Source organism: Microcaecilia unicolor, unplaced genomic scaffold (assembly GCF_901765095.1).
Source record: "Microcaecilia unicolor unplaced genomic scaffold, aMicUni1.1, whole genome shotgun sequence".
Taxonomy (NCBI): Eukaryota; Metazoa; Chordata; class Amphibia; order Gymnophiona; family Siphonopidae; genus Microcaecilia; species Microcaecilia unicolor.
In genome coordinates, this window is record NW_021963036.1 from 164468 (window position 1) to 192295 (window position 27828).

A 27828-nucleotide genomic window follows, 5' to 3' on the forward strand; every position below is an offset into this window, starting at 1 on the left:
ACCCCTTGAACCAGTTTAGGACATTGCCTCCGATGCCAAAATATTCAAGAATGTGTAATAGGATTCCGTGGTCTACCATGTCAAAGGCACTTGACATGTCAAATTGTAAGAGGAGTATATTGGTGCCGGTTGCAATCATTTGTTTAAATTTGGTCATTAGGGTAACTAATACTGTTTCTGTGCTGTGATTTGACTGGAATCCTGATTGGGAATCATGTAGTATGGAGAACTTGTTGAGGTAGTTTGTGAGTTGTTTGGTAACCATCCCTTTGGTTATTTTGGTTATTAGTGGTATAGATGCTACTGGTCTGTAGTTAGTTATTTCGCTTGCGTCTTTGTGTCTTTGGGTATTGGGGTGAGTAAAATGTTTCCTTTTTCTTTTGAGAAAAGTCCGTTTTGTAGCATGAAATTCATGTGGTTAGTTAGGTCTATTATGAATTGTTGAGGGGCTGATTTCATGAGGTTGTTTGGGCAGATATCTAGTTTGCATTGGGATTTGGCGAATCTTTTGAGCGTTTTAGAGATGAGGTCCTCTGACAGTAGTTCGAATTCGGTCCAGATCCTGTCTGCTGGGTATATTCCGTCTTCTGGGTCTAGACAGTTTAGGAGTGTTGCGTATTCTGTAGGGCTGGTTGGTATTTTAAGTCGTAGCTGTATGATTTATTATCAGCAACCTTCATGCAATACCATAATTTATTTTTCTTTACCATGTATGTATGCACACGGTATATGTATATACCATGATCTGTTCCATGTCATGTTCCATGTATGTTACCATGTATGTATGCACCTTAATGCAATACCATTTGTAATTCTGTTACCCGGAAATGGCAACCGTCATTATGGCAAATGTAAGCCACATTGAGCCTGCAAGTTGGTGGGAAAATGTGGGATACAAATGCTACAAATAAATAAAAAATAGTTTTTACAGCTTTTAGCAGTGCATTCCATAGTTGAGTACTAATAAAGGAGAAGGTGGAAGCATAAGTGGATTTATATTTGAGGCCGTTGCAGCTAGGGTAATGAAGGTTTAAGTATGAACGGGATGATCTGGATGTATTCCTGGAAGGTAGGTTAATTGTGTTGGTCATGTATTCTGGGGCTTCTCCGTAAAGAATTTTGTGGACTAGGTTACAGATTTTGAAGGTGATTCGCTCCTTAATTGGAAGCCAATGCAGTTTCTCTCGAAGAGGTTTAGCACTATCGAATTTGGATTTACCATAAATTAATCTGGCTGTAGCGTTTTGGGCGGTCTGAAGTTTCTTTGTAAGTTGTTCTTTACAACCTATGTAAATTCCATTGCAGTAGTCTAAGTGGCTTAATACCATTGATTGTTTCCACAACGAGAAGAACATTTGCTTTGTAGTGGAATTTATTTGGCTTTCAAGTGATAGGTTGCGATCAATTGTTACATCAAGTATTTTTAGGCTCTCTGAGATTGGGAGGGTAAGATCTGGGGTGGAGTTGAAGGTTTGGACTTATTGTGTTGAGATGAAAGGATAAGGCAGTGCGTTTTCTGGGGCAATGGAGGGTTAAGTGACTTGCCCAGAGTCACAAGGAGCTGCCTGTGCCTGAAGTGGGAATTGAACTCAGCTCCCCAGGACCAAAGTCCACCACCCTAACCACTAGGCCACTCCTCCACTCCATGTCAAAAGCACTCGGCATGTCAAATTGGAGAAGTATGCTTTTGCCTAAAGCTATTTCCTGCTCAAGGTTGGCAAGGAGAGTGATAAGCACGGTTTCAGTAAGGAGCTAAATAGATAAAGGCGGATTTCTGCATAGAAATCCAACATGCCTTCGAAAGATGAGGCATAACCATTTGGATATCAGCTAGGGAGTGAAGAGGTCTGTTAGGAACATAGTGAAAAGCTAGAGATGCAAGTTAACCAGGCACTAAATCATAATAAGCTTTATATGCAAGCAACAATATTTTAAAACAAATACTGAATCTAACTGGAAGTCAATGAAAGAATACTAAAAATTAAATTTAAAAAAAGTGGTGAAATGTGATCCCGGTGATAGGAATTACCAGTCAAATTGCAGAATTCTGAAGAGTTTGCAAACATTTTAAAGAAATGCTTGAAAGGCCAGCATAGACTATGTTGTAATAAAATATAGACATGAATAAAGTGAATCAAGGCGTGAAAAGCCTTCTTGTCTAATAGACTTTTTAATGCACAGATTTGGCAAAGGGTATGATACAAATGCAACAAATAAAGCTTTTTCTAACAGTAGCAGCAATCTGTTTGGAAAAGGTGAGTTGATATAACTTCCAGATATTTAAATGAACCCACAACAGAGTAAGGGGAGCCCCCAAAATGGAGACCAAGGTAGGATGCCCAGATCTTCCAGTAATCCAACAAGTAGAAGTTTTAGAAAAATTCAAACACGTGCACAGGTAGTGTTCTTGTCGATCCATCCCACCGAGGGTAACGTCCAAGGCGGAGAAGATCACATCCTGGAGATGAATTATGTGGCTGCATAGATGGTGTCATAAGAGTGTTTTGGTTTCCTAGACCATGGGATACTTTTCCAAGTGCTGCTAAGCAGAGACTGTTTCCATCTATCAAAAAAAGGAAAGAAATGTCTTCAGCAGCAGAATGGCTAAGCTACTGAAAGAGGCTGTAAACTACCGCAGATAAGAGAGATTTATCCAGTGAACCGAGTTCCCGGGGAGGAGTGTAGGGGGAGATGAGAGTGGAGAGGTACTGAGGAGCTGCACAGTGAATGTACTTGTAAGTCAATAAGAGGAGTTTGAACTGTATGCGGAAACAGAAAGGGAGTCAGTGAAGTGACTTTAGGAGAGGGCTAATATAAGAATAGCGACACTGGCGGCATATAAGTCGTGCAACAGAATTTTGAACAGACTGAAGAGGAGGAGAGAGATGGCTAAGTGGGAGACCTGTGAGAAGCAAGTTGAAATAGTCTAAGCGAGAGGTGATAGAGAGTTCTGGTAGTGTGCTCAGAAAGGAAAGGGTGAATTTTGGTGATATTATAGAGAAAGAAGCGACAGGTTTTAGCTGTCTGCTGAATGTGTGCAGAGAAGGAGAGAGAGGAGTCGAAGATGACCCCAAGGTTACAAGCTGATGAAACAGGGAGGATGAGAGTGTTATCCACAGAAACAGAGAATGAGGGAAGAGGACAGGTTGGTTTAGGGGGAAGATTAAGAAGCTCAGTCTCTATCATCACCCTTAACTCCCTCCTCAAAGTGCCCTCCGCTCCAACCCCACCCCCCTCACTCTCTCCTCAATCACTGGCTGACTACTTCCACGACAAGGTGGAGAAGATCAACTTCGAATTCACTACCAAGCCACCTCTTCCTCTTCACCCTTTAACCCACTCCTTCAACCAACCAACCCAGGCCTCCTTCTCCTCTTTTCCTGATATCACCGAGGAGGAAACCGCCCATATTCTCTCCTCCTCGAAATGCACCACCTGTTCCTCTGATCCCATCCCCACTAACTTACTAAACACCATCTCTCCTACTGTCACCCCCCCCCCCCCATCTGTCATATCCTCAACCTCTCTCGACACTGCAACTGTCCCTGACTTCTTCGAGCATGCTGTAGTCACACCACTCCTCAAAAAACCATCACTAGACCCTACCTGCCCTTCCAAATACTGCCCCATCTCCCTCCTACCCTTCCTCTCCAAGATACTTGAACGCGCCGTTCACAGCCACTGCCTTGATTTTCTCTCCTCTCATGCCATCCTCGATCCGCTTCAATCCGGTTTTCGCCCCCTACAGTCGACAGAAACGGCACTCACTAAAGTCTGTAATGACCTGTTCCTTGCCAAATCCAAAGGTCACTACTCCATCCTCATCCTCCTCGACCTATCCGCTGCTTTTGACACTGTCAATCATAATTTACTTCTTGCTACACTATCCTCATTTGGGTTCCAGGGCTCTGTGGCTCTTATCTCTCCCACCGTACCTTCAGAGTACATTCTCATGGATCTTCCTCCACCCCCATCCCGCTCTCTGTTGGAGTTCCTCAGGGATCTGTCCTTGGACCCCTTCCCTAGGCTCGCTGATCTTATCTCATGGTTTCCAATATCATCTTTATGCTGACGACACCCAGCTTTATCTCTCCACACCAGACATCACTGCAGAAACCCAGGCCAAAGTATCGGCCTGCTTATCCGACACTGCTGCCTGGATGTCTAACCGCCACATGAAACTGAACATGGCCAAGACCGAGCTTACTGTCTTCCCACTTAAACCCACTTCCCCTCTCCCTCCACTCTCTATCTCAGTTGATAACACCCTCATCCTCCCTGTCTCATCTGCCTGCAACCTCAGAGTCATACTCGACTCCTTCCTCTCCTTCTCTGTCCATATCCGGCAGACAGCCAAGACCTGACGCTTCTTTCTCTATAACATCAACAAAATTCACCCTTTCCTCTCTGATGTAAAGGGGATATATGATAAAGACATGGAAAGATTCTCTACAGGGGGAACTGTTCCAGCAGTTGATAATGGAACACATGCAGGATGTGGCCATACTGGACTTAGTGCTTACTAAGGAGGAGAGTGTTTCTTATGTTGTAGTAGGTGATATCTACATCCTAGTGAGCATCAGATGGTTTGCATTAACATCAAGATAGGTGTGGAGAGGGTTCATTCAAAAGTAAAGGTAGACTTAGAAAGAAAAAACCTGTTCAGATGGGGGGGGGGGGGGGGGGGGGGATTACCTCAAAATGTCTAGATGGGAATGGAAGAAGTTGGAAAAATAGATGACCTATTGTAAGGGCAGCAAACTTTTTTTTATAAGGAAAGTAAATAAGAGGAAAAGGAGGCCACTTTGGCTCTCAAATGCAGAAGCTGAAGAGGCAAGGAAAAAGAGGTTAGCCTTTATAAACTACAAGATATCATAGAAAGAGGAAGACAGGCGACAAACAATATCTGGAAAAGCTAAGAAGCTGGTAGTCAGGAAAGCAAAAATGTAAATGGAAGAAAAAATAGCCAATACAATAAAAGGAGGGGAACAATTTTTTTTTGGATATGTTAGAAGTAGGAAGAGCAAAATAGGCATTGAGAGACAAAGATAGAGAGGAGGAGATATTTCTGTTCTGTGTTCACAGCTGAAGGGCTGGAAGCAGGACTGCAGAAGACAAATAGAAATGGAGGGGTAGTAGACACAACAATTTTCAGAGAACTGTGTTCATGAGGAGCTGGCTAAACTAAGGTGGACGAAGCAATGGTGCTGGATGGCATACATCTGAGGGTACTGAAGGAACTTAGGGAAGTTCTAGCAGCTCCGCTGGGTGACTTTTTCAATTCTTGAAGTTGAGAGTGGTCCCGGAGCACTGGAGAGCAGATATGGACCCTCGCTATAAAAGCGGAAGGAAGAGGTTGGGAACTACAAGCCAGTAAAGTTTTTGGAATCCAAAAAACCTGCAATTGAAGATTCAAATCTTTGCCCTGCTCTAAATGAACAAAGACCTCAAGTACTCCAAATGATCAGTTTTTGTTGGATTATTTGTAGTAAATAATTAGCAGATTTTAGTACACACAGCTTCAGCTTTAGAAATGTTAATTTCTTTCTTCATCTCTCTCTCATACACCCCTGAATAAATCACTGCTGAGTCACTTTAAAGTTGAAGTAACAAAACATCTGTTTACTCACAGTTTGTAGTTAGATTATAATCAGACAGGCTTATATATACATATTACTATACATTTGTATTATCAGCTCCTTCCATGTGCTTAGATGGTAATGGATGCTCACACCACCATAGATCCTCTCAGGTTAGGAGAGATCATGAGCTCCATGTGCTCCATGTGCTGCATGTGCTGCATCTGCTGTGTCTAACCCCCACAGGAAGTTACATAGCTGTGTGACCTCTCTAAGTAATTCACATCAGAGGTCACAGAGTAATCACAGAGAAATAATAGGTGACAGGCAATGCATGTAAAAATACAATACATTCCAACAGTTTTGCCAACAGCAAAACATCTATTACCTACCCCAACTCTCAAAGGCGTACGTGAAGGAGAAGCCCCCCCCCCCCCAAACGTTGGACCCTGTTTGCAACCTCAGGTTATTGCTATGGTGCACACATCCTCTAGTTGAACTATGCTGCATCAGAAGGATATCAGAGTTTAAATAGTGAAACAAGGGGGCCCTTGCCAGGGATTTTACCTAAATTGTGACACAAGGAATTGGATCTAACTGGAGATGCAGCTTTGTATAATTTGGGAAATTTTGGATGCGATACAGATAGGTCAATTTTTTCAGTGTGCACAGAGTTTTTGGGGTTTTTTTTAAATCAAGTTTTGTGCCTTGAATTGTAGGCTATTGTAGAGACTGATTTCTATGACATTTTGCTGCCCAAGTTTTTTTTGGAAGCAATGGTTTCTCACTTGTGGAGCAGAGCTTGCCAGACACACAACAGGTTTCAGCGTCTCCCAGGGAAAGAAAACAAAAAATGACCATTCTTACAGCAGTACAAGAATTGACATCCACCATGGAGACCATTTAGAAAAACAGGAAGAATCAAAGCAGTCTTCACAGAACAGAAAAAAAAAAGTCCAGTGCAAATTGCCCTAAATTCACATCTTTAACCCAACTTGCTCACAGCTCTTAGACAGACAAGCATTTTTAGCTCATTAATATATGTAAATGCATTGGAAGAAATATAAATGTGCAAATCACAATGTGCATTCTTCTCCCTGATGAGGATCAGTTTCTTTTTTTTGCCCCAGGAAGGGGCTGTCTAGTTACCTAGAGAAGGATACATGTTACAACCGTAGTCTCTATACCCAGTTTTTTATGGTTTTTAATAGGCTTTGGTCTTAGCAGAGTAAATCACAACCCCTTCAAATGTTCTCACCAGGATGATTTTTTCTAGCATCTGTGCCGTTTGTCCTGCAGTCTCACCGAGCTCCTGGCTCAATTTTCCATTTTCCTCTTCCAGAGACCTGTTCCTCTCCATCAGTGACTTCAAATTCTCAGATGGCTCCATACTAACGAAGACAGACAAGTTTAAGCTTCCTCCCACTGAATCTCCATGCATATTGCTCCTGAAGCAATTCTGTACACAATATGTAAAATTTCTGCTTACTTTGACCAAAAACATTTAAAATTATTCAGAAAAACCACAGCACAAAGAGTTATTCAAATGTAAAAGTCATGTCTTACCTGATAATTTTCTTTCCTATAGTGCTACCAGACTAGTCCAGAACGAATGAATTATGTCCATCAGTGGAAGGAAACCGAAAATAGTAATACCAAGTAATTCGCCACTAAAGGGTATCGTGCAGCACAGAATGTTCAGCATTTCAAACAGCCAAGCAGTGGTGCTCAAGACAGCTGCCATTCAATGAAGAAAATCAGATAGCCACTGTGCCAATCAGGCGTTCGCATAAATAAACAAAGAGGCATATATCTCACTGACAGACTGTTTACAGAGAAAGGAGACTGGCAACATCCATGCAATAGAAGGAAAAATCAGCAGCAAAGAATCCCAAGAATTCTTCCAACAAAAACAGGGAGGGATTCTGGACTGGTAGGACTAAAGGAAAAAAGTAACTAGGTAAGAATTTCTCCTTGCTTTTTGTCCATACCACACCAGTCCAGAGTGAATGGGATGTAGCAAAACAGTTTCCCCCCCACTAGGGTGGGACTAAATTTCCAACACAATCACCGAGGAACAATGACCTTTTCAGAAGGAAATGTAAGTGGAAGCTAGAGATGAGTATCTAAGATGGATATTCAGAAAGACCATGGAGGCTGAAAGAAAAAAAAAAAAAAAAGATATTAACAAGTGAACAGCTCATCCGCCAAGAATAGAAGGCAGACGAGAGATCTGAAGATCTGAAAGTGGACTGATAAGGCTATTGGGGCAAAAAGAGACAAAATTAGAAGCTGCTATAAAGGCAACCAGGTTATTGTGATCCACACTACTGGGGACCACCAGCAAAGAAGCAGCAAAACAATAGTCGGGCAATGAGAGCAGGAACAGCAACTGAAAAGAACAGGATGTTACTGAAGGAAATGAGAAGATAACAGCCAGTGCTGGAGCCAGGAGGGAGAATCTGCACACAGTGCAATAGGGCTGGAATCTATAAGCAGTATAACACCTAGAAGACAATGCAGAGGTAACCATAAAAGGTGACGTACAAGCATGGAGCATTAGGCAGCACACAAGTAGCCGCTTATAGCGACACTAAGTACACTTTGTGAACCTGCCAGGGAGCTGGCGGATTCTAGTACGCCACCTGCCAAGACTCACCTCAGTCAGAAGATAAGTGCATACTTTATACCCAGAAAGGCAAACACCAACTTGTAGCCTCAATCCACTACTTATAGATGCCCACATGAAGGTGTGAGCTGGGGGAGGGATCCAGCATCACTGGGTGTCACCCTCCATATGTCTGGAATAGACTTCCTGAGCCAGTTCGTCAAGCTCCATCTCTGGCCATCTTCAAACCTAGGCTAAAAGCCCACCTTTTTGAGGATGCTTTTAATTCCTAACCCTTACTCGCTTGTTTAGTACCCTTATTTATCACCCTCACCTTAGTAATTCCCTTATCTCTTATTTGTCCTGTTTGTCTGTCCTAATTAGATTGTAAGCTCTGTTGAGCATGGCCTGTCTCTTAAGGGTTCAGCATTACCTACGTCTAGTAGCATTATAGAAATGATAAGTAGTAATAGTAGTAGAGATGAGGGATCTGGCCCCACTGAGTGTAATCCAAGCTCAGACTATCTTCAGGCAGAACAGAACACAATTCAATCAGCAATGACCCCCTGTTCAACTGTCACTCAGAATAAACTAAGACAGGAGCTCACAGAGAAAGTCCAAGGAGCTGCTGCACAATACATCTACCATCCACTTGGAGACAGAAAAAAATACTGAACATTCTATGTAAGTATTGCCATACTGGGACAGATCAAAGGTCCATCAAGCCCAGCATCCTGTTTCCAACAGTGGCCAATCCAGGTCACAAATACATGGCAAGATCCCTAAAAAGGTACAAAACAGTTTATGCTGCTTATCCCAGAAATAAGCAGTGGATTTTCCCCAATTTAATAATGGTCTATAGACTTCCTTTAGGAAGCCGTCCAAACCTTTTTTAAACTCTGCTAAGCTAACCGCCTTTATCACATTCCACATTCTCTGCCAACGAATTCCAGACTTTAATTACACGTTGAGTGAAGAAAAGTTTTCTCCGATTCATTTTAAATTTACTACTTTGTAGATTCATCTAATGCCCCCTAGTCCTAGTACTTTTGGAAAGCGTAAACAGACGCTTCACATCTACCTGTTCCATTCCACTCATTTTATAAACCTCTATCATATCTCCCCCTCAGCCGTCTTTCCTCCAAGCTGAAGAGCCCTAACCGCTTTAGTTTCCTCATAGGGAACTCGTTCCATCCCTATTATCATTTTCATCGCCCTTCTCCATACCTTTTCTAATTCCACTATATCTTTTTTGAGATGCGGCGACCAAAATTGAACACAATATTCGAGGTGCAGTCGCACCATGGAGCTGTAAGAGTGAATTACTTGGTACTACTTTCTCTGTCTCCTTCCACTGGTAGATGGACCTAACCCATTCATTCTGGACTAGTCTGGTCAAAAAGGAAATTCAGAATTAATTTTTTGGAGCCTTATTCTAGTTCTACCCTCTCAGTTCCCCTCTTCTCCAGACCATAACTGCATCTCTTCCCTCCCTCTCCCCCCCCCCCCCCCTTCAGGGTGAATCCTCCAATTTATGCTCTCCTCTTCTTCCATTCCCAATGGGTGCTCTCCTTCCTGGCTCACCATGCCAGTTCCATGTTCCCTGCAGAATCAACCCTAAAGTCTGTTGGATTCACCCAGTTCATTCAGCTCAAGCCCTAGCAAGACCACCCCCATCTTTCCAGTTTTAGCCTTGCCCTTCTCTTCAAGCTCGCAGGACTCCACCTCACAAATTCCTCCTCTATGCCAGCCATATGGGACAAAATAGAGAACCCCCCCTCCCCCCCAAAAAACATTGTAGGCCCTCCCACCTTACTGATGCTACATTGACCACTTACTACTCCCGACGCCCAAACTACAGCTTCTCTCCATCCAGTCTGCATGGTGCTGCTGGCATCTTCTAGCTATACAACTTATTTTCTTCCAGGTCATGTAACCTGACTGCTCGATCCCTGTCTCCATACAGAATTCTGCATAAGGGGGGAAATTAAACAATGCTAGACTGTGCAGAATCCCTGAGGAGTAACACACCCATCTAGCATGCTGACAGATGCTATACATTGAGTGGCCTAGTGGTTAGGGTGGTGGACTTTGGTCCTGGGGAACTGAGTTCGATTCCCACTTCAGGCACAGGCAGCTCCTTGTGACTCTGGGCAAGTCACTTAACCCTCCATTGCCCCATGTAAGCCGCATTGAGCCTGCCATGAGTGGGAAAGCGTGGGGTACAAATGTAACAAAAAATTCCATGTGTTAAAATATACTGCATTCCTGAAACAGGATACCTAAAGTGGTAAGCAAATGGGCAAAAGCACAATCACAGAGACATACATAGTAACATAGTTGACAACGGCAGAAAGACCTGCAGGGTCCTTCCAGTCTCCCCAACAAGATAAACTCACGCGTGCTACATTTTGTGTATACCTGACCTTGATTTGATTCTGCCATTTTCAGGACACAGGCCGTAGAAGTCTGCCCAGCACTAGCCCCACCTCCCACCACCGGCTCTGCCACCCAATCTTGGCTAAGCTTCTGAGGATCCATTCCTTCTGAATAGGATTCCTTGATGTTTATCCCACGCATTTTTGAATTCCATTAACGTTTTCATCTCCACCACCTCCCGCGGGATGACATTCCAAGTAACCACCACTCTCTCCGTGAAAAAATACTTCCTGACATTTTTCTTGAGTCTGCCCCCCTTCAATCTCATTTCATGTTCTCTAGTTCTACCGCCTTCCCATCTACAGAAAAGGTTCGTTTGCGGATTAATACCTTTCAAATATTTGAACATCTGTATCATATCACCCCTGTTTCTCCTTTCCTCCAGGGTATACATGTTCAGGTCAGCAAGTCTCTCCTTATACGTCTTGTAACGCAAATCCCATACCATTCTTGTAGCTTTTCTTTGCACCGCTTCAATTCTTTTTACATCCTTAGCAAGATACGGCCTCCAAAACTGAACACAATACTCCAGGTGGGGCCTCACCAACGACTTATACAGGGGCATTAAAACCTCTTTTCTTCTGTTGGTCACACCTCTCTCTAGACAGCCTAGCAACCTTCTAGCTAAGGCCACCGCCTTGTCACACTGTTTCGTTGCCTTCAGATCGTCAGACACTATCACCCCAAGATCCCTCTCCCCATCTGTACATATCAGACTCTCACCGCCTAACACATACGTCTCCCATGGATTTCTACTCCCTAAGTGCATCTCTTTGCATTGAATTTTAATTACCAAACCTTAAACCATTCTTCTAGCTTCTGCAGATCCTGTTTTCCACTCCCTCCCGGGTGTTCACTCTGTTACAAATCCTAGTATCATCCGCAAAAAGGCAAACTTTACCTTCTAACCCTTCGACAATGTCACTCACAAATATATTGAACAGAATCGGCCCCAGCACCGATCCCTGAGACACTCCACTACTCACCTTTCCCTCATCCGAGCGAATTCCAATAACCACCACCCTCTGGCTTCTGTCTGTCAACCAGTTCCTAATCCAGTTCACCACTATTTTCAGCCTGTCAAGTTTATTCAAGAGCCTCCTGTGGGGAACCGTGTCAAAAGCTTTCCTGAAATTTAAGTAAATTACATCTATAGCACGTCCATGATTCAATTCTCTGGTCACCCAGTCAAAGAATTCAATGAGATTAGTTTGGCACGATTTACCTTTGGTAAAACCATATTGTCTCTGATCTTGCAACTTATTGGCTTCCAGGAAATTCACTATCCTTTCCTTCAGCATCACGTCCATTACTTTTACAATAACCGAAGTGAGGCTTACCGGCCTGTAGTTTCCAGCTTCTTCCCTATCACCACTTTTGTGAAGGGGGACCACATCCACCGTTCTCCAATCCCACGGAACCTCTCCCGTCTCCAAGGATTTATTAAACAAATCTTTAAGAGGACCCGCCAGAACCTCTCTGAGCTCCCTCAATATCCTGGGGTGGATCCCGTCCGGTCCCACGGCTTTGTCCACCTTTAGATTTTCAAGTTGTTCATACACACTCTCTTCCATGAACGGTGCTCTATCCACTCCATTCTCATTAGTGCTTTCGCCAGTCAATCGCGGTCCTTCTCCAGGATTTTCTTCTGTGAAAACAGAAGTATCTATTCTGTATAGCTATTTAGCAAATTAGCTTTTTTTTCATCATTATCTACATAGCGATTCGCACCATCTTTCAGTCTTCCTCCTTTCACTAACATACCTGAAAAAATTTTTGTCATCACTCCTTACATTTCTAGCCATTTGTTCTTCCGCTTTCGCCAGACATCTCTCTTTCTTGGCTTCTTTCAGTGTCATCTGGTATTCCTCTCCGTGTTCCTCTTGAGTTCTTCTGTATTTCAGGAAGGCCAACTCTTTAGCCTTTATTTTCTCTGCCACTTGCTTGGAGAACCATATTGGTTACCTTTTTCTCTTGCTTTTATTTACTCTCCTTACATAAAGGCTTGTGGCCATATTTATAGCTTTTTAGCCTGGACCACTGTCTTTCCACTTCTCGTTCGCCCTTCCAGCCCATCAGCTCCTTCCTCAGGTATTCCCCCATTTTACTAAAGTCAGCATGCTTGAAATCCAGGACTGAGCTTTGCGTGGCCGCCCTCCACTTCAGCTGTCATATCAAACCAAACCGTTTGGTGGTCACTGCTGCCCAGGTGGGCACCCACTCAGACATTTGATACACTATCCCCATTTCTGAGCACCAGAATCAGCGTCGCTCCCTCTCTCGTGGGTTCTGTCACCATTTGTCTGAGCAGAGCAGAGCACTTTGAAAAGCATCCACAATCTCTCTACTTCATTCCGATTCCGCAGTTGGAACCATCCAATCTACATCCGGCAGATTGATATCTCCCAGCAACAGCACCTCTCTCTTTCCCAGCTTTTGAATATCTGCTATCAGATCTTTATCCAGTTTCTCCAATTGTGTCGGGGGTCTGTAGATAACACCCACGTGGACAGCGGTTCTATCATCTCTTTTTAAGGTGATCCATATCGCTTCTTCCTTTCCCCAGATCCTTGTCATTTCAGTCGCTGCAATATCATTTCTCACATACAGAGCTACTCCTCCACCTTTACGACCATCTCTATCCTTCCTAAATAGATTATAGCCTGGTATGTTTGCATCCTATTCATGGGAACCATTGAGTCACGTCTCCGTGATTGCAATAACGTTTAAGTCTGCCTCCAACATCAGGGCATGAACTTTATTGCTTAGACTGCAAGCATTTATGGTCATTGCTTTCCATCTACATTTTCCTGGTATGTGTTTCAACATTTGTGATTTGGGGGTGTCTTTTCTCTTTGGGTAGCTTCATATCTTTTTGTTCCACCTTCATTGCTTTTTCTTCCGCCTCAGTTCTATTTTCAGGAACATCACAGTGCTGTAATGGAGAAAAAGAATTCAGTAGGGGCAACACTTGTAAGGGCAGATGTTTCTGTGTCACATAACGAAGTCTGCCTGAGCCTGCCGTGAACCATCAATTCTTAGGTGGTTTTATCCTTTGAGGCAGTGTTGAGAATTTGGTATGATTCTGTGCAGTATGATTTTGTGCAGACCTAGAGGCTGCTTTGAGTGCATTCAATTCCTGCTTTACCATGCAAAAATGGTTTAAAAACCACACCCATATGCTGATCAAGTATGACCACCATGACCAGGCCCCTTCAAAATGCTATATGAGGAGCAAAAACTTGTTGATCTTATTTAAATTACCAGTTGTAGTTGGAGATGATTGCGTATGTCTGAATCACCAATAAAGAGCGACTGAACATAAATTACATCATACCTTATACTATGAGTTATCTTGTTGGGCAGACTGGATAGACCGTACACGTCTATCTGCCGTTATTTACTATGTTAGCAATATTAGAAACCTCAAAGCACCCAGTTGTTGCCAGAATGTGGTACATGATATCAGCCAGGCTCAGGCTTCCAAAACTCAAACCAGTATCATTAGAAGAGACATGCCACTTTTACTATGACAAAAAATTTCAACTGTTACTCTGTTTGAAATTAGCCAATTTATAAATCTCTTTAGAGAGGCAAAGAGGCAGACCTTATAAGGAACAAATAATATATATTGATATTCAAAAGCTCCCAGGGATTGAAAATCTATGCCCAATATGGCCATGTTTCACCTGAAAACAGACTGCATCAGGGGGTTACTGGGAAAATAAAAACACAAAAAAACAAAAACACACACACATACAAATATGCTTAAAACAGATTCACATTTACGACATCCGTAATCAATAAATTAACACATAAAAGTGACTAACATGTGCAACAGTAACTAAAAATACAAGTACCAGACTTAAAAAAGAAAAATGGCTTACCCAGTTGGGGTAACTATAGAAGAGGTCTTAGCTAAGAAACACACTTAAAGACTTCAAAGGTGAAATTAGGCCTTACCTGCTAATTTTCTTTCCTCTAGATCCTCCAGACTGTTCAAGACGCTTGGGTTATGCACTCCTACCAGCAGAGGGAGACCTAGAACACTAAAACTTCTTATACAAGTAGCCTGTGCAGACCTTCTACTAACCAGTAAAACAGTAACAAAGCAGAGGAACAAAACACCTCCACCTAAAACAAAACCACTGAATCCGCACTCAGATCTCCTCCCCTTAAGACGGGGGAATTCAGATGGGCACAAACGGTACCACAAACTGCCCTTAGTAAAACTCCAAGACCCAAATCACAGGAGCTACTAGAAATATCAGCAACTGAAGTCTTAAATTATCATACTGAACTGTCCGATACACTGGGTGGGCTCTTGAACGGTCTGGAGGATCTAGAGGAAAGAAAATTAGCAATAGGCCTAATTTCTCCTTCCTCAGCAATCCTCCAGACCGTTCAAGACGCTTGGGACGTACCAAAGCAGTAAACGTATCTAAAGGTGGGACCTGCGAAGCCCAGAGGACAGGACTGCAGCTCCAAAACTGGCATCCTCCCTTGCCTGTACATCCACTCTGTAATGTCAGACAAAAGAATGCAGGGAGGACCACACCGCCGCTCTACAAATGTCCACCGGTGGAAAAAATCTACTCTCTGCCCAAGAAGCCGCCATCCCCCTAGTGGAATGTGCCTTGAGCCCCACCGGCACCGTACGGCCATGCAATATGTAAGCCGAAGAGATGGCATCCTTCAACCACCGAGCTATAGATGCCTTAGAAGAAGTTGCTCCCTTCTTGGGCCCCCCATGAAGGACAAATAACCTGTCTGAAGACCTGAATTCCTCCGACCTGCGCAAGTAAACCTTCAACATTCTGCGCACATCCAATTTCGCCAAACGACGCTGACAAGCATCCCCTGTCTGGTCCCCCAAGACCAGCAACGAAATCACCAGATTGACATGAAAAGAAGAAACCACCTTAGGCAAAAACAAAGGCACTGGACGCAGCGAAACCTTTTCCTTAGAAAACCACAGAAACGAAGGCCTACATGAAAGAGCATGAAGTTCTGAAATCCGGCGAACCGACGATATAGCTACCTAAAAGATCACCTTCATAGTTAAGGTCTTTTATCGAACAAGACTCCAAGGGCTCAAAAGGAGAACCCGCCAAAGAGTCAAGAACGATATTAAGGTCACACTGAGGAACTACTGGCCGCTGAGGAGGACGAAGCAACTTCACCCCCATCAAAAAACGGACCACATCTGGGGAAGACGCAACCGACCTGCCCTGCACCTTACCCTGAAAACACGCCAAAGCAGCCAGCTGCACCTTCAAAGATGACAATGAAAGGCCCTTCTCAAAACCATCCTGCAAGAAATCTAAAATGCACGACACAGACGGGACACATGCCCGGTCCCCACACCAATCTTCAAATATGCGCCACACACGCACATAGGCCAAAGACATCGCACGTTTGCGAGACTAAAGCATCTGAATCACCTGAGGGGAAAACCTTTCCTTCTCAACCGTTCCTTCTCAAGGGCCACACCGTAAGAGAGAACCGAGCCAGATCCGGCATGACAATTGGACCCTGACACAACAGCACCGAGCCCCCCCAGCCGCAGAGGCTCGCCTTCTAACAAGCGCATCAGATCCCCGAACCACAGCCGACGCGGCGAATTCAGAGCCACCAACAACACCGGATCCGCATGACATTCTACCCTCTGTAGGACTCGACCTATCAAGGACCACGGGGGAAACACATACAGCAACACCAACTGAGGCCATGGAAGGACCAACGCATCGATCCCTTCCGCTCGCGGATCCCGATGCCGACTGAAATACCGAGGAACCTGAGCATTCTGTGCCGACGCTATGAGATCCACTACTGTCATTCCCCACTTTAGAATTATCTGGTCGAACACCAATCGGTGCAGAGACCATTCTCCGAGGTCCAATATGTGTCTGCTTAGAAAATCCGCGTTCACATTGTCCACCCCGGCCACGTGGGCCGCCGAAATCTGCACTAGATGCCTTTCTGCCCAACTCATGAGCAGAGCCATCTCGATTGCCAGCCGCGGACTCTATGTACCGCCCTGCCAATTGACATACGCTACCACTGTTGCGTTGTCGGACATGACCCTTACTGCCTTTCCGACCACACTTGAGCGAAACTCCAACAGAGCTAGCCGAATCGCCCTCGTCTTCAACCGGTTGATAGACCACTGAGCTTCCTCCGTCGACCACCGCCCCTGCGCGGACCGACCGAGACACTGAGCTCCCCAGCCCAGCAGACTGGCATCCGTTACCAGAATCACCCACTGAGGAGGTTCCAACGGCATGCCCTTTTTCAGATGAGCTGAGCACAGCCACCACTGGAGACTGCGCCGAGGAGCCCCCCTCAATGGCAACTGCAACTCCAAACTGTGTACCTGAGCAGACCACCGGGACAACAGAGTCGCCTGAAGCTGACGCATATGCGCCCTGGCCCATGGTACTACCTCTATTGTCACTGCCATGAGGTCCGGAACCCGAAGGGACATGTGAACCGTCAGACTCTGAACGGACATTAACAGCCGGACCTGCTGCTCAAGAAAGGCGATCCGGCAGAAAAACACGACCCACTGCCGTGTCAAACCACACTCCCAAGTACTCCAGACTCTGCGATGGGATCAACTGACTTGACTACATTCACTACCCATCCGAGCAATTCCAGAAACGCGACCACCTGACCCGTCACTGCAACACTGTGAGCCCGAGACTTCGCTCGGATCAACCAGTCGTCCAGATACGGATGCACCAGAATTCCCTGCCGCCGCAAAGCCGCTGCTACCAACACCATTATCTTGGAGAAGGTGCGTGGAGCCATTGTCAGACCAAAAGGCAGAGCACAGAACTGAAAGTGCCTCCCTAAAACAGCAAAACGAAGGAAACGCTGATGGGCCTCTTGAATCAGCACGTGCAGATATGCTTCCGTGAGATCCAGTGACGTGAGAAATTCTCCCTGACCAACAGCCACTATGACCGAGCGCAGAGTCTCCATGCGGAAGAATGGCACCTTGAGCGTCCCACTGACCCTCCTGAGATCTAAAATGGCTCTAAACTGGTCCTCCTTCTTTGGCACCACAAAGTAAATGGAATAACAACCCATTCCCAGCTCGTGCCGAGGAACGGGTACCACAGCTTCCAACTAGATTAAGCGACCCAGAGTCTCTTGAATAGCCTTTAACTTGACTCGAGAGTGACAAGGAGAGGGAAGAAACAGATCCAGCAGCAGGTGCTCGAACTCGAGTGCATAACCGTCGCGAACGACCTCCAGCACCCACTGATCTGAAGTAATTTGGGTCCACCCCTGATAAAACAGATGAAGTCGCGCCCTGACCTTCACCAGAGGCTGGACCCGCACACCTTCATAAGGAGAACTTATTACCATTTCCTGACCTCCTCGACGACCCCGAAAGGACTGCGTCCGCTGGAAAAACCGGCTTTTAGAAGGAGATACAAATCTGCCCGGCCTGTACCGCCTCGCGTCCTTAAACCGACCTCTAGCCGAACCACCTCGACTAGCTGCCTTAGACCGTAACTCCGGCAACCGTGAGACCTTGGTATCCCCAAGACCACTCATCAGTTTATCCAAGTCCTCTCCAAACATAGAACCTTTGAAAGGTAGAGAACACAACTTTGCTTTAGAGGCCGCATCTGCCACCCAGCCCCTAAGCCAAAGAGCCCTGCGAGCTGTCACCACCAGAGCCATATTCTTAGCGGAAGCCCTTAGCAAATCATAAAGGGTGTCCGCCAAAAACGAAGACCCCATCTCCAATTTGGCCAGCTCCTGAACCAAACCAGTCCTATCTAACGCAGGCTCATCCAAGAGCTTCTCCGCCCAATGGAAACAAGCTCTGGCTACCAAGCCCCCACACACAGAGGCTTGCAAGGCCAAAGCCAACAAATCAAAGCTGCGCTTCAGAAAGGACTCTAGCTTCCTATCCTGAGGATCCCGTAAGGCTGTACCGCCATCCACCGGAATGGCCGTAGCCTTAGTAACCACCGTAACCATCGCATCCAGAGTAGGTGGTTTCAGCAGGGCCAAATCTTCCGGAGGCAAGGGATACAGCCGCGCCATAGCCCTAGACACCTTACAAGCAGCCTCCGGCACAGACCATTCCTGAAAAACCATGTCTCTAATGTCTGAATTCATGGGAAAGGAACGGGAGGCTCTCTGAATCCCCTTAACCAAGGAATCTACCTGGGGTCCCTCCGCAGAAGGAGTGGCCACCGGAGCAAACTTCAAAGTAGAGATCACCTGATCAATGAGCTCTAACTCCTCCTCCTTATGAAAAATGCAAACCACTGAAGAATCTTCCCCAGTCCTTAGCCCATCCTGATCCTCAGATTCATTTAAGAGATCCTCCTCTCCTGGGTCACTCCAAACCTCCGACCCAGGCAGAGAAAGTATCTCCATAGGCTCCGAAATATCCACCCACGGGCGCTTAACTCCCACTGAGCTACTGGTAAGAGTGCATAACCCAAGCGTCTTGAACAGTCTGGAGGATTGCTGAGGAAGCAGTGGATTTTCCCCAAGTCCAATTTAATAATGATCTACAGACTTCCATTAGGAAGCCATCCAAACCTTTTTTAAACTCCGCTAACTGCCTTTACCACATTCTCTGGCAACAAATTCCAGAGTTTAATTACTACTACTATTACACATTGAGTGAAGAAATATTTTCTCAGATTAGTTTTAAATTTACTACATTGTAGCTTCATCACATGCGTCCTAGTATTTTTGGAAAGCGTAAACAGATGCTTCACATCTACCCGTTCAACTCCACTCATTGTTTTATAGACCTCTATCATATCTCCCCTCAGCCGCCTTTTCTCCAAGCTGAAGAGCCCTAGCCTTTTTAACCTTTCCTCATAGGGAAGTCGTCCCATCCCTTTTATCATTTTCATCGCCCTTCTCTGCACCTTTTCTAATTCCACTATATCTTTTTTGAGATATGGCGACCAGAAATGAACACAATACTCGAGGTGCGGTCGCACCATGGTGCAATACAAAGGCATTATAAACATCCTCATTTTTGTTTTCCATTCCTTTCCTAATAATACCTTACATTCTATTTGCTTTCTGTTATTTGCTAATTTTAGAGGAGGAGATGACAGAAGATTGACAGAATGTGAACAACGCTGATCTACTGTTTGAATATGATGATCCTCAAGGTTTGAACATGATTGAACGGTCGGACTTAGTGGATAGCCCTCATGTCGGTAAATATGTGCGGCCTGTAGTATATGTAATCCAAAATAGTGGTCAATATGAGTGAAATTTTATTCTTGTTTTCCAGAGAGTGAGATGAACAGAGGACCTCCCCTGACGAAATGTTAAGTGTCTCCCTCCCTCCCCCGCTCAATTATGGAAATAGATGGGTTTTCAACTGGACCTGTTCAGGAAATGAGAGATTTATATAAAATTCTTTGAAGAAAAACAAAAAGAAAAATAAAACCAATATGGAGGTTTTTCAGAGCCAATGATCGAATGTAGATGGGTGGACAGCATTAAATACGAAGCTCTCACTAAAGCTATTGAAGCTCCAGCAATAACCAAGGCTCTTTTCCTTTTGTTAAATATTCAAAATTAAAAAGTGAAAGACAAGTTTCCTCAACAGATATCTGTAATTAATCACTATTTAAAGCTATTTTAGTGGAAACTTTTTCTAATGATTTTATTCTCCATTTTGAAGATTGATAGTGAACAATACTGTTCAGCAATACACCGATCAAAAAGTTAATGATGTGGAGGGAATACCAGCAGAGAAAAGTTGGAGAGAAAATTTTCTGATGTGACTTCTGAAATGGTCAAGAAAATTAGAAGAGCTGCTAGGAAAGGTACTCCTTTTGATGTCTGTCCATTGTTTTTTTTTTTTATTTAACATCAATTCCCCCTGCAATTCTGTTTTGGCTTACTGCTTTTCTTGAGGTTTTAAAAGAAGATATCTATTCTAGTGAAATAGCTTCAATTGCATTAACGCCTATACCTGAAAATCTGGATGCTTATCTTACTCAGGTGGAGAATTCTGGACTAGTTGCCAGTATCCCATGGTTGGCAAAGCTTTTAGAATTTGTAATAAATTTTCAATTTTCATCTTTAGAGGAATCTGAATATCTGCATTAGTTTTCACACGGATTTCATTCCGTATATAGTACTGAAACCATGCTTATAGTACTTACAACTGAGATAAAGTGTTACTTAGCTATGAGCAGAGAGGTTGTTCTTTTGCAATTTGAAGTATAAGACGTGTTTGTTGTTGTCGATCATGATTTGTTGTGTTTCAGGCTGAGTGAAATGGGGATGGGAGGAGTAATTCTTGAGTGGTTTTAATACAAGACATTATAGTGTCTTGAAAAAGACATCTGCTAGCATTAAATTTTGTGGAGTCCCTCAGGGATATCCACTGTCACCACAGCTTTTTACGCAAGTCATCTGGGAGGTTATTTGCATTCTTTAAATATATGTTCATCATCATATGCTGGTGATATATTTGTTTTATGCCCAGTTCAAAAAGCTTTGGAAAGTACTTTTGTACTGATAAAATATATAAAGGTAGTGGACATTTATTTATTTGTTGCATTTGTATCCCACATTTTCCCAACTTTTTGCAGGCTCAATGTGGCTTACATTATGCCGTAATGGTGCTCGTCATTTCCGGAATGAGAAATACAAAGTGGTATTACATAAAAAGTTCATAATTGTTTAAATAAATTATAAAAGTTAGATAAACAGTTCATTTCAGGCATGAGAAATAAGGGGGTAATGCATTAACGTTCATTAGTGACAAATTGATTGAAGCTAACAGGTAAAGAGAGTTCGATGTTGTCTGGTTCTGGTAGATTATCTATCTTAAGCTTAACACACAAGACTAAACTTGTGTGGTTTGGGGATTATCAGAAAGTTTTCATCAGAAATAAGTCTTGTCAGGTATATCTTTAAAATCTGATTTCAAATCAAAGAAGTGAAGTGTTCAGAATTATTTTGGACTCTAGACTTATGAACATCAGATTAGTGCTCTGCTGGTAAGGAAATTCTTTTCATCTAAGAAAACTCTGAGCGATTAGAACCCCTAACTTCTACAGGATTTCAAATGATTGCACAAATTACATTACTTCCATTGATTCATTATTGTAATTCATTATATTGTGCTGTAAATAAAAAGCAGTTACGCCAGCTTCAGCATCTTCAAAATACAGCAGCCAGATTGACCTTTGGTTTAGGAAAATGTAGTGAAGTTACTCCTTTGTTATGAGATTTACACTGGTTAAGATTGGAATCCCGTAAGATTATAAGTCAAATTTATAAGTGTATTCATGGTGTATGAATTCTGTTATGGTGGAACACATTTTTAGGATCAAGAGATTGACGAATTTAAAGAATTTGACTCTTGATATGCCATCTATGAAGAGGTTAACATCCATCTGAGAGCATTCTTTTGCATTTCAGGGCACGAGAAAGTGAATGATACATACCTGTAGCAGGTGTTCTCCGAGGACAGCAGGCTGATTGTTCTCACGACTGGGTGACGTCCGCGGCAGCCCCCACCAACCGGAAAGAAGCTTCGCGGGACGGTCGGCACGCAGGGCACGCCCACCGCGCATGCGCGGCCATCTTCCCGCCCGTGCGCGACCGCTCCCGCCAGTTGAATGACTAGCAAAAGATGAAACACACAACTCCAAAGGGGAGGAGGGAGGGTAGGTGAGAACAATCAGCCTGCTGTCCTTGGAGAACACCTGCTACAGGTATGTATCATTCACTTTCTCCGAGGACAAGCAGGCTGCTTGTTCTCACGACTGGGGTATCCCTAGCTCTCAGGCTCACTCAAAACAATAACCCAGGTCAATTGAACCTCGCAACGGCGAGGGTACAACAGAAAATTGACCTACGAAGAACAACTAACTGAGAGTGCAGCCTGACCAGAATAAATTCGGGTCCTGGAGGGTGGAGTTGGATTTACACCCCAAACAGATTCTGCAGCACCGACTGCCCGAACCGACTGTCGCGTCGGGTATCCTGCTGGAGGCAGTAATGTGATGTGAATGTGTGGACAGATGACCACGTCGCAGCCTTGCAGATCTCTTCAATAGTGGCTGACTTCAAGTGGGCCACCGACGCTGCCATGGCTCTGACACTATGAGCCGTGACATGACCCTCAAGAGCCAGCCCAGCCTGGGCGTAAGTGAAGGAAATGCAATCTGCTAGCCAATTGGAGATGGTGCGTTTCCCGACAGCGACCCCTAGCTGTCCCTGTGCCTGACGAGGCCTTCGGGCCGGCTGGTTGTACCTACGCTTCGCAAAAGAATAGGGTGCAGCCTGCCGGGCCCGGGAAAAACGTCCACCTGTGGAGGTGGATGCTGAAGGCGCCCGGTGGGAGATCTTGTCGAGAGCGGTTTCCCGCTGATGCAGTTGGTCCACCATCTGCTCGACCTTCTCACCAAAAATGTTATCCCCCCGGCAAGGGACGTCGGCCAGTCTCTGCTGGGTGCGGTTGTCCAGGTCAGAGGCGCGCAGCCATGAGAGCCTGCGCATCACTATACCTTGGGCCGCAGCACGAGATGCCACGTCACAGGTGTCATAAATACCCCTGGACAGGAACTTTCTGCACGCCTTCAGCTGCCTGACCACCTCCTGATAAGGCCTGGACTGCTCCGGCGGGAGCTTCTCGTCCAGGTCCGCCAGTTGTTGCACATAGGTCCGCATGTGAATGCTCATATAGAGCAGGTATGATTGGATGCGGGTCACGAGCATGGAGGATTGGTAGGCCTTCCTCCCAAACGAGTCCAGAGTGCGAGACTCCCGCCCCGGGGGCGCCGAGGCGGTATCCCTCGAACTCCGTGCCCTCTTGAGAGCAGAATCCACGACCGCCGAGTCATGGGGCAATTGTGGCCGCATTAGCTCTGGGTCAGAGTGGATCCTGTACTGGGACTCTGCTTTCTTGGGAATGGTGGGGTTAGTTAATGGTCGCACCCAGTTCCGAAGCAGCGTCTCCTTTAGGACATTGTGCAGCGGCACCGTGGAGGACTCTCTAGGTGGTGATGGATAGTCGAGGACCTCGAGCATCTCGGCCCTCGGCTCTTTCACAGAGACCACGGGGAAGGGAATGCTGATAGACATATCCCGCACAAAGGAGGCAAAAGAGAGACTCTCGGGAGGTGAGAGTTTCCTCTCCGGTGAAGGCGTGGGGTCCGAGGGAAGGCCCGTAGACTCCTCTGAGGAGAAATATCTAGGGTCCTCCTCTTCCCCCCACGAGTCCTCATCCTCGGTGTCGGACATAAGCTCATGTAGCTGAGTCCTGAACCGGGCCCGGCTCGACGTCGAGGCACCAGGGTCTCGGTGTCATCGAGCGGTGGACTCCCGCGCCGGCGGGGACGGAGCTCCCTCCATCGACGGGACAGGGCACCTGCGTGGCGGTCGACGGCCCCGGCGCCGGGCTAGAGCTCGCCGGCGCCACAGTCATCGGCGCCGAGGGCGCAAGCACCCCCGGCGCCGGCACAGCCTGGCGCATCAGCCCTTCCAGGATCCCCGGAAGGATGGCTCTGAGGCACTCGTCCAGGCCCGCTGCCGGGAAAGGCGGTGGGGCCGGTAGGGGTGTCGGTGCCAGAAGCTGCTGGGAGCCAGGAGACGGCACCGAGGTGCCGGAACCCCAACGCGTCGGTACCTCCACAACCGACGGAGACCGCTCCTCTCGACGGTGACGCTTCGGCGTCGCCTCCTCTCCGACATCGGGCTGCACCGAGGGCGACCGGTGACGACGCTTCTTGTCTTTTTTCCGATGCCCGTCACCGGCGCCGGAGGGCATGGAGGAGGAGGAGGTCGATCCCCCTCGGTCTCGAGGTACCGGGTCAGACAGGGTTCGGTCCCGTGGCCCACGAGCTGAGGGAGTGACCGGGGCCGACTGCCCACGCGGCCTCTCACCCCCACTCTCACCGGAGGACCGGCGGGCCGACGGGACCTGTTCTCCTGGGGTCGCTGCCATCGGTGCCGATGTCTCGGGCATCGATACCGGTACCGAAGGACCGGGCGTCGATACCGATGCCTTCGAGGTCGACGTCGAGGGGCCGGCGCAAGTTCCAAAAAGACGGTCCCATAGAACTTGCCTCGCAACCTGAGTCCGTTTCCGGAGACTGAGACACAAAGCACACGACTTGAGATTGTGCTCCGGCCCGAGGCACTGGAGGCACCAAGCGTGGGTGTCGGTCTGCGAGATCGGCCGGCCGCAGCGACCACACTTTTTAAAACCACTCGGGACCTTCGAGGACATCGACGGAAAAATCGCGTCGGCGAAGTCAAAGTCGTCAATGGTGGCTGAAATCACACCACGAAAAAGCAAAACGACCGTGCGGCCACTAGGCCGCAACGCGGCGTCCCCGCTGGAAGCGAGGGGAAAAAAAAGGGAGCGCGTGCCCCACATGCGCAGGGTTTCTTTTATTATTATATATATATATTTTTTTTTTTTTTTGTAAAAAAAAACCGGGCGGTAACGAAAACCGTAGAAAAAATTAGAAAAAGCACGATCAGCGTACACGCGATCGAAAAATCCGGCGGCTGAACAGAGAGAGCGGCAAGGCACGACTCTCTCCAGGCGCGGAAAAAAAGGAACTGGCGGGAGCGGTCGCGCACGGGCGGGAAGACGGCCGCGCATGCGCGGTGGGCGTGCCCTGCGTGCCGACCGTCCCGCGAAGCTTCTTTCCGGTTGGTGGGGGCTGCCGCGGACGTCACCCAGTCGTGAGAACAAGCAGCCTGCTTGTCCTCGGAGAATATGGAATAGCTTGCCTGTATTTATGTGGTTAATACCTGAATAGTCTTTCGTAAAATATTGAAAAGTTAGCTATTCCCATTGTAATACTTTGTTTTAAATTTGATTTACTTAAATGTAATATCACATGAGATTATTCTTTTTGTGAACCGCTAACTGCTGTTACTACATCCTCCATCAACAAGTTCCAGAGAATAACTATTCTTTGAGTGAAAAAATATTTCCATGCAATTTCATTTGAGTGTCTCCTGACTCTTTGTACTTTTTGAATGAGTGAAAAATCAATTTACCTCCACCCACTGCGCACCACTCAGGATTTTGTAGACCTCAATCATATCTCCTCTCAGTCATCTTTTTCAAGCTGAAGGAGCCCTAACCTCTTTAGCCTTTCCTCATATGAGAGGCGTTCCATCTCCTTTATCATTTTGGTTGCTCTTCTTTGAACCTTAATTCCGCTATATCTTTTTTGAGATACCATGACCAGAACTGAACATAATACTCAAGATGAGGTCACATCATGGAGCGAGAGTCATAGTATTCTTGGTCTTATTATCCCTTTCCTAATAATTCTTAGCATCCTGTTAGTATTAAAATCCACAAGAATGAGGGAAGATGAAGGTTTGAGACAGGAGGAAAGGAATGATCAGGGGGTTGATAAGGTAAAATTATGTATCATACCTGATAATTTTCTTTCCATTAATCATAGCTGATCAATCCATAGACTGGTGGGTTGTGTCCATCTACCAGCAGGTGGAGATAGAGAGCAAACTTTGCCTCCCTATATGTGGTCATGTGCTGCCGGAAACTCCTCAGTATGTCGATATCAAAGCTCCATCCGCAGGACTCAGCACTTAGAGAATTACACCCACAAAGGGACACTCTGCCCAGCTCACCACCGCCGAAACGGGGGAGGGGAATTAACCCAGCTCATCCCCACACAAGTGGGGGAGGGGAATCCGTCCAGCTCATCCCCGCGGAGCGGGGGAGGGACACCACACCCGCCAATGCGGGGGGGGGGGGATCTGGCTTATCCTGCAACCGCGGGAGGAGCTGACTGACCCTAACACCGCCGAAGTGGGAGGGGTACAAAGCTGCCCTACTGCCGCACGAAGCGGGAGGGAGCGCCGGCAGAATTTAAGTCTCAATCCAGCCCCGTAAAACGGAGGGGAGAGGAATGCAGCAGCTCACTGTAACACAAATTCGTCTCAACTCTTGAAGAATCCATTGAAAAACTTGAACACGAAGTCCTCCTGAACAGGAACTGAAGACTAAACTTGAACCTGAAATGCAACCAGAATATAACCAATACAGATATCTGGGAGGGACTATGGATTGATCAGCTATGATTAATGGAAAGAAAATTATCAGGTATGATACATAATTTTACCTTCCATATCATCATGCTGATCAATCCATAGACTGGTGGGATGTTCCGAAGCAGTACTCACCCAGGGCGGGACATTGAAATCCCTGACCGCAACACTGAAGCTCCAAACCGGGCCTCCGCCCGAGCAGCCACAGTCAAGCGGTAATGCCTGGAGAAGGTATGGGCCGAAGCCCAAGTTGCCGCCTTGCAAATCTCTTCCAAGGAGACGGACCCGGCCTCTGCCATAGAGGCCGCCTGAGCTCTAGTGGAGTGAGCCTTCAGCTGGATAGGCGGCACCTTCCCCGCGGCCACATAAGCCGCTGCAATGGCTTCCTTGACCCATCTTGCCACTGTAGGCTTAGCAGCCTGCAGACCCTTACGAGGACCTGCAAACAGGACAAACAGATGATCCGATTTCCGGAAATCATTGGTCACTTCCAAGTATCTGATGATGACACATCTCACATCCAAATATTTGAGAGCAGAGTATTCCTCTGGGTAGTCCTCCCTACGAAAGGAAGGGAGACAGAGCTGCTGATTCACATGGAAGCGAGAAACAATCTTGGGCAGGAAGGAAGGCACTGTGCGAATAGTCACTCCTGCCTCAGTGAACTGCAGAAAAGGCTCTCGACATGAGAGTGCCTGGAGCTCGGAAACTCTTCTGGCTGAAGTGATAGCCACCAAAAAGACTGCTTTCAACGTCAGGTCTTTCAGAGATGCCCTCGACAAGGGTTCAAAAGGCGGCTTCTGCAATGCTCTTAGCACCAGGTTGAGATTCCACGCAGGCACCACTGAGTGCAGAGGAGGGCGCAGGTGATTAACTCCCTTGAGAAAGCGCACTACATCTGGCTGCGAAGCCAGGGAAACACCCTTCAGGCGGCCCCTGAAGCAAGCCAGAGCCGCTACCTGGACTTTAAGGGAACTGAGCGACAGGCCTTTCTCCAGACCTTCTTGCAGGAACGCCAACACTGAAGAAATTGGAGCAGTGAAGGGAGAAAGTGAGCCTGCTTCACACCACGCTGCAAAGATACGCCAAACCCTGGCGTAAGCAGTAGAAGTAGAGCGCTTCCTCGCTCAGCATAGTGGC

The 27828-nt window shown here is 46.2% G+C and overlaps 1 protein-coding gene across 1 annotated transcript in view; it reads right to left on the reverse strand.

Annotated features, from left to right (window-relative positions):
* Positions 1 to 27828, reverse strand: part of LOC115458807 (chromosome-associated kinesin KIF4-like) — a 210843-nt gene that overhangs the window by 114437 nt on the left and 68578 nt on the right. Inside the window, 1 exon segment of the mRNA XM_030188620.1 lies at positions 6838 to 6970. Coding sequence (XP_030044480.1) covers positions 6838 to 6970 — 133 coding nt within the window.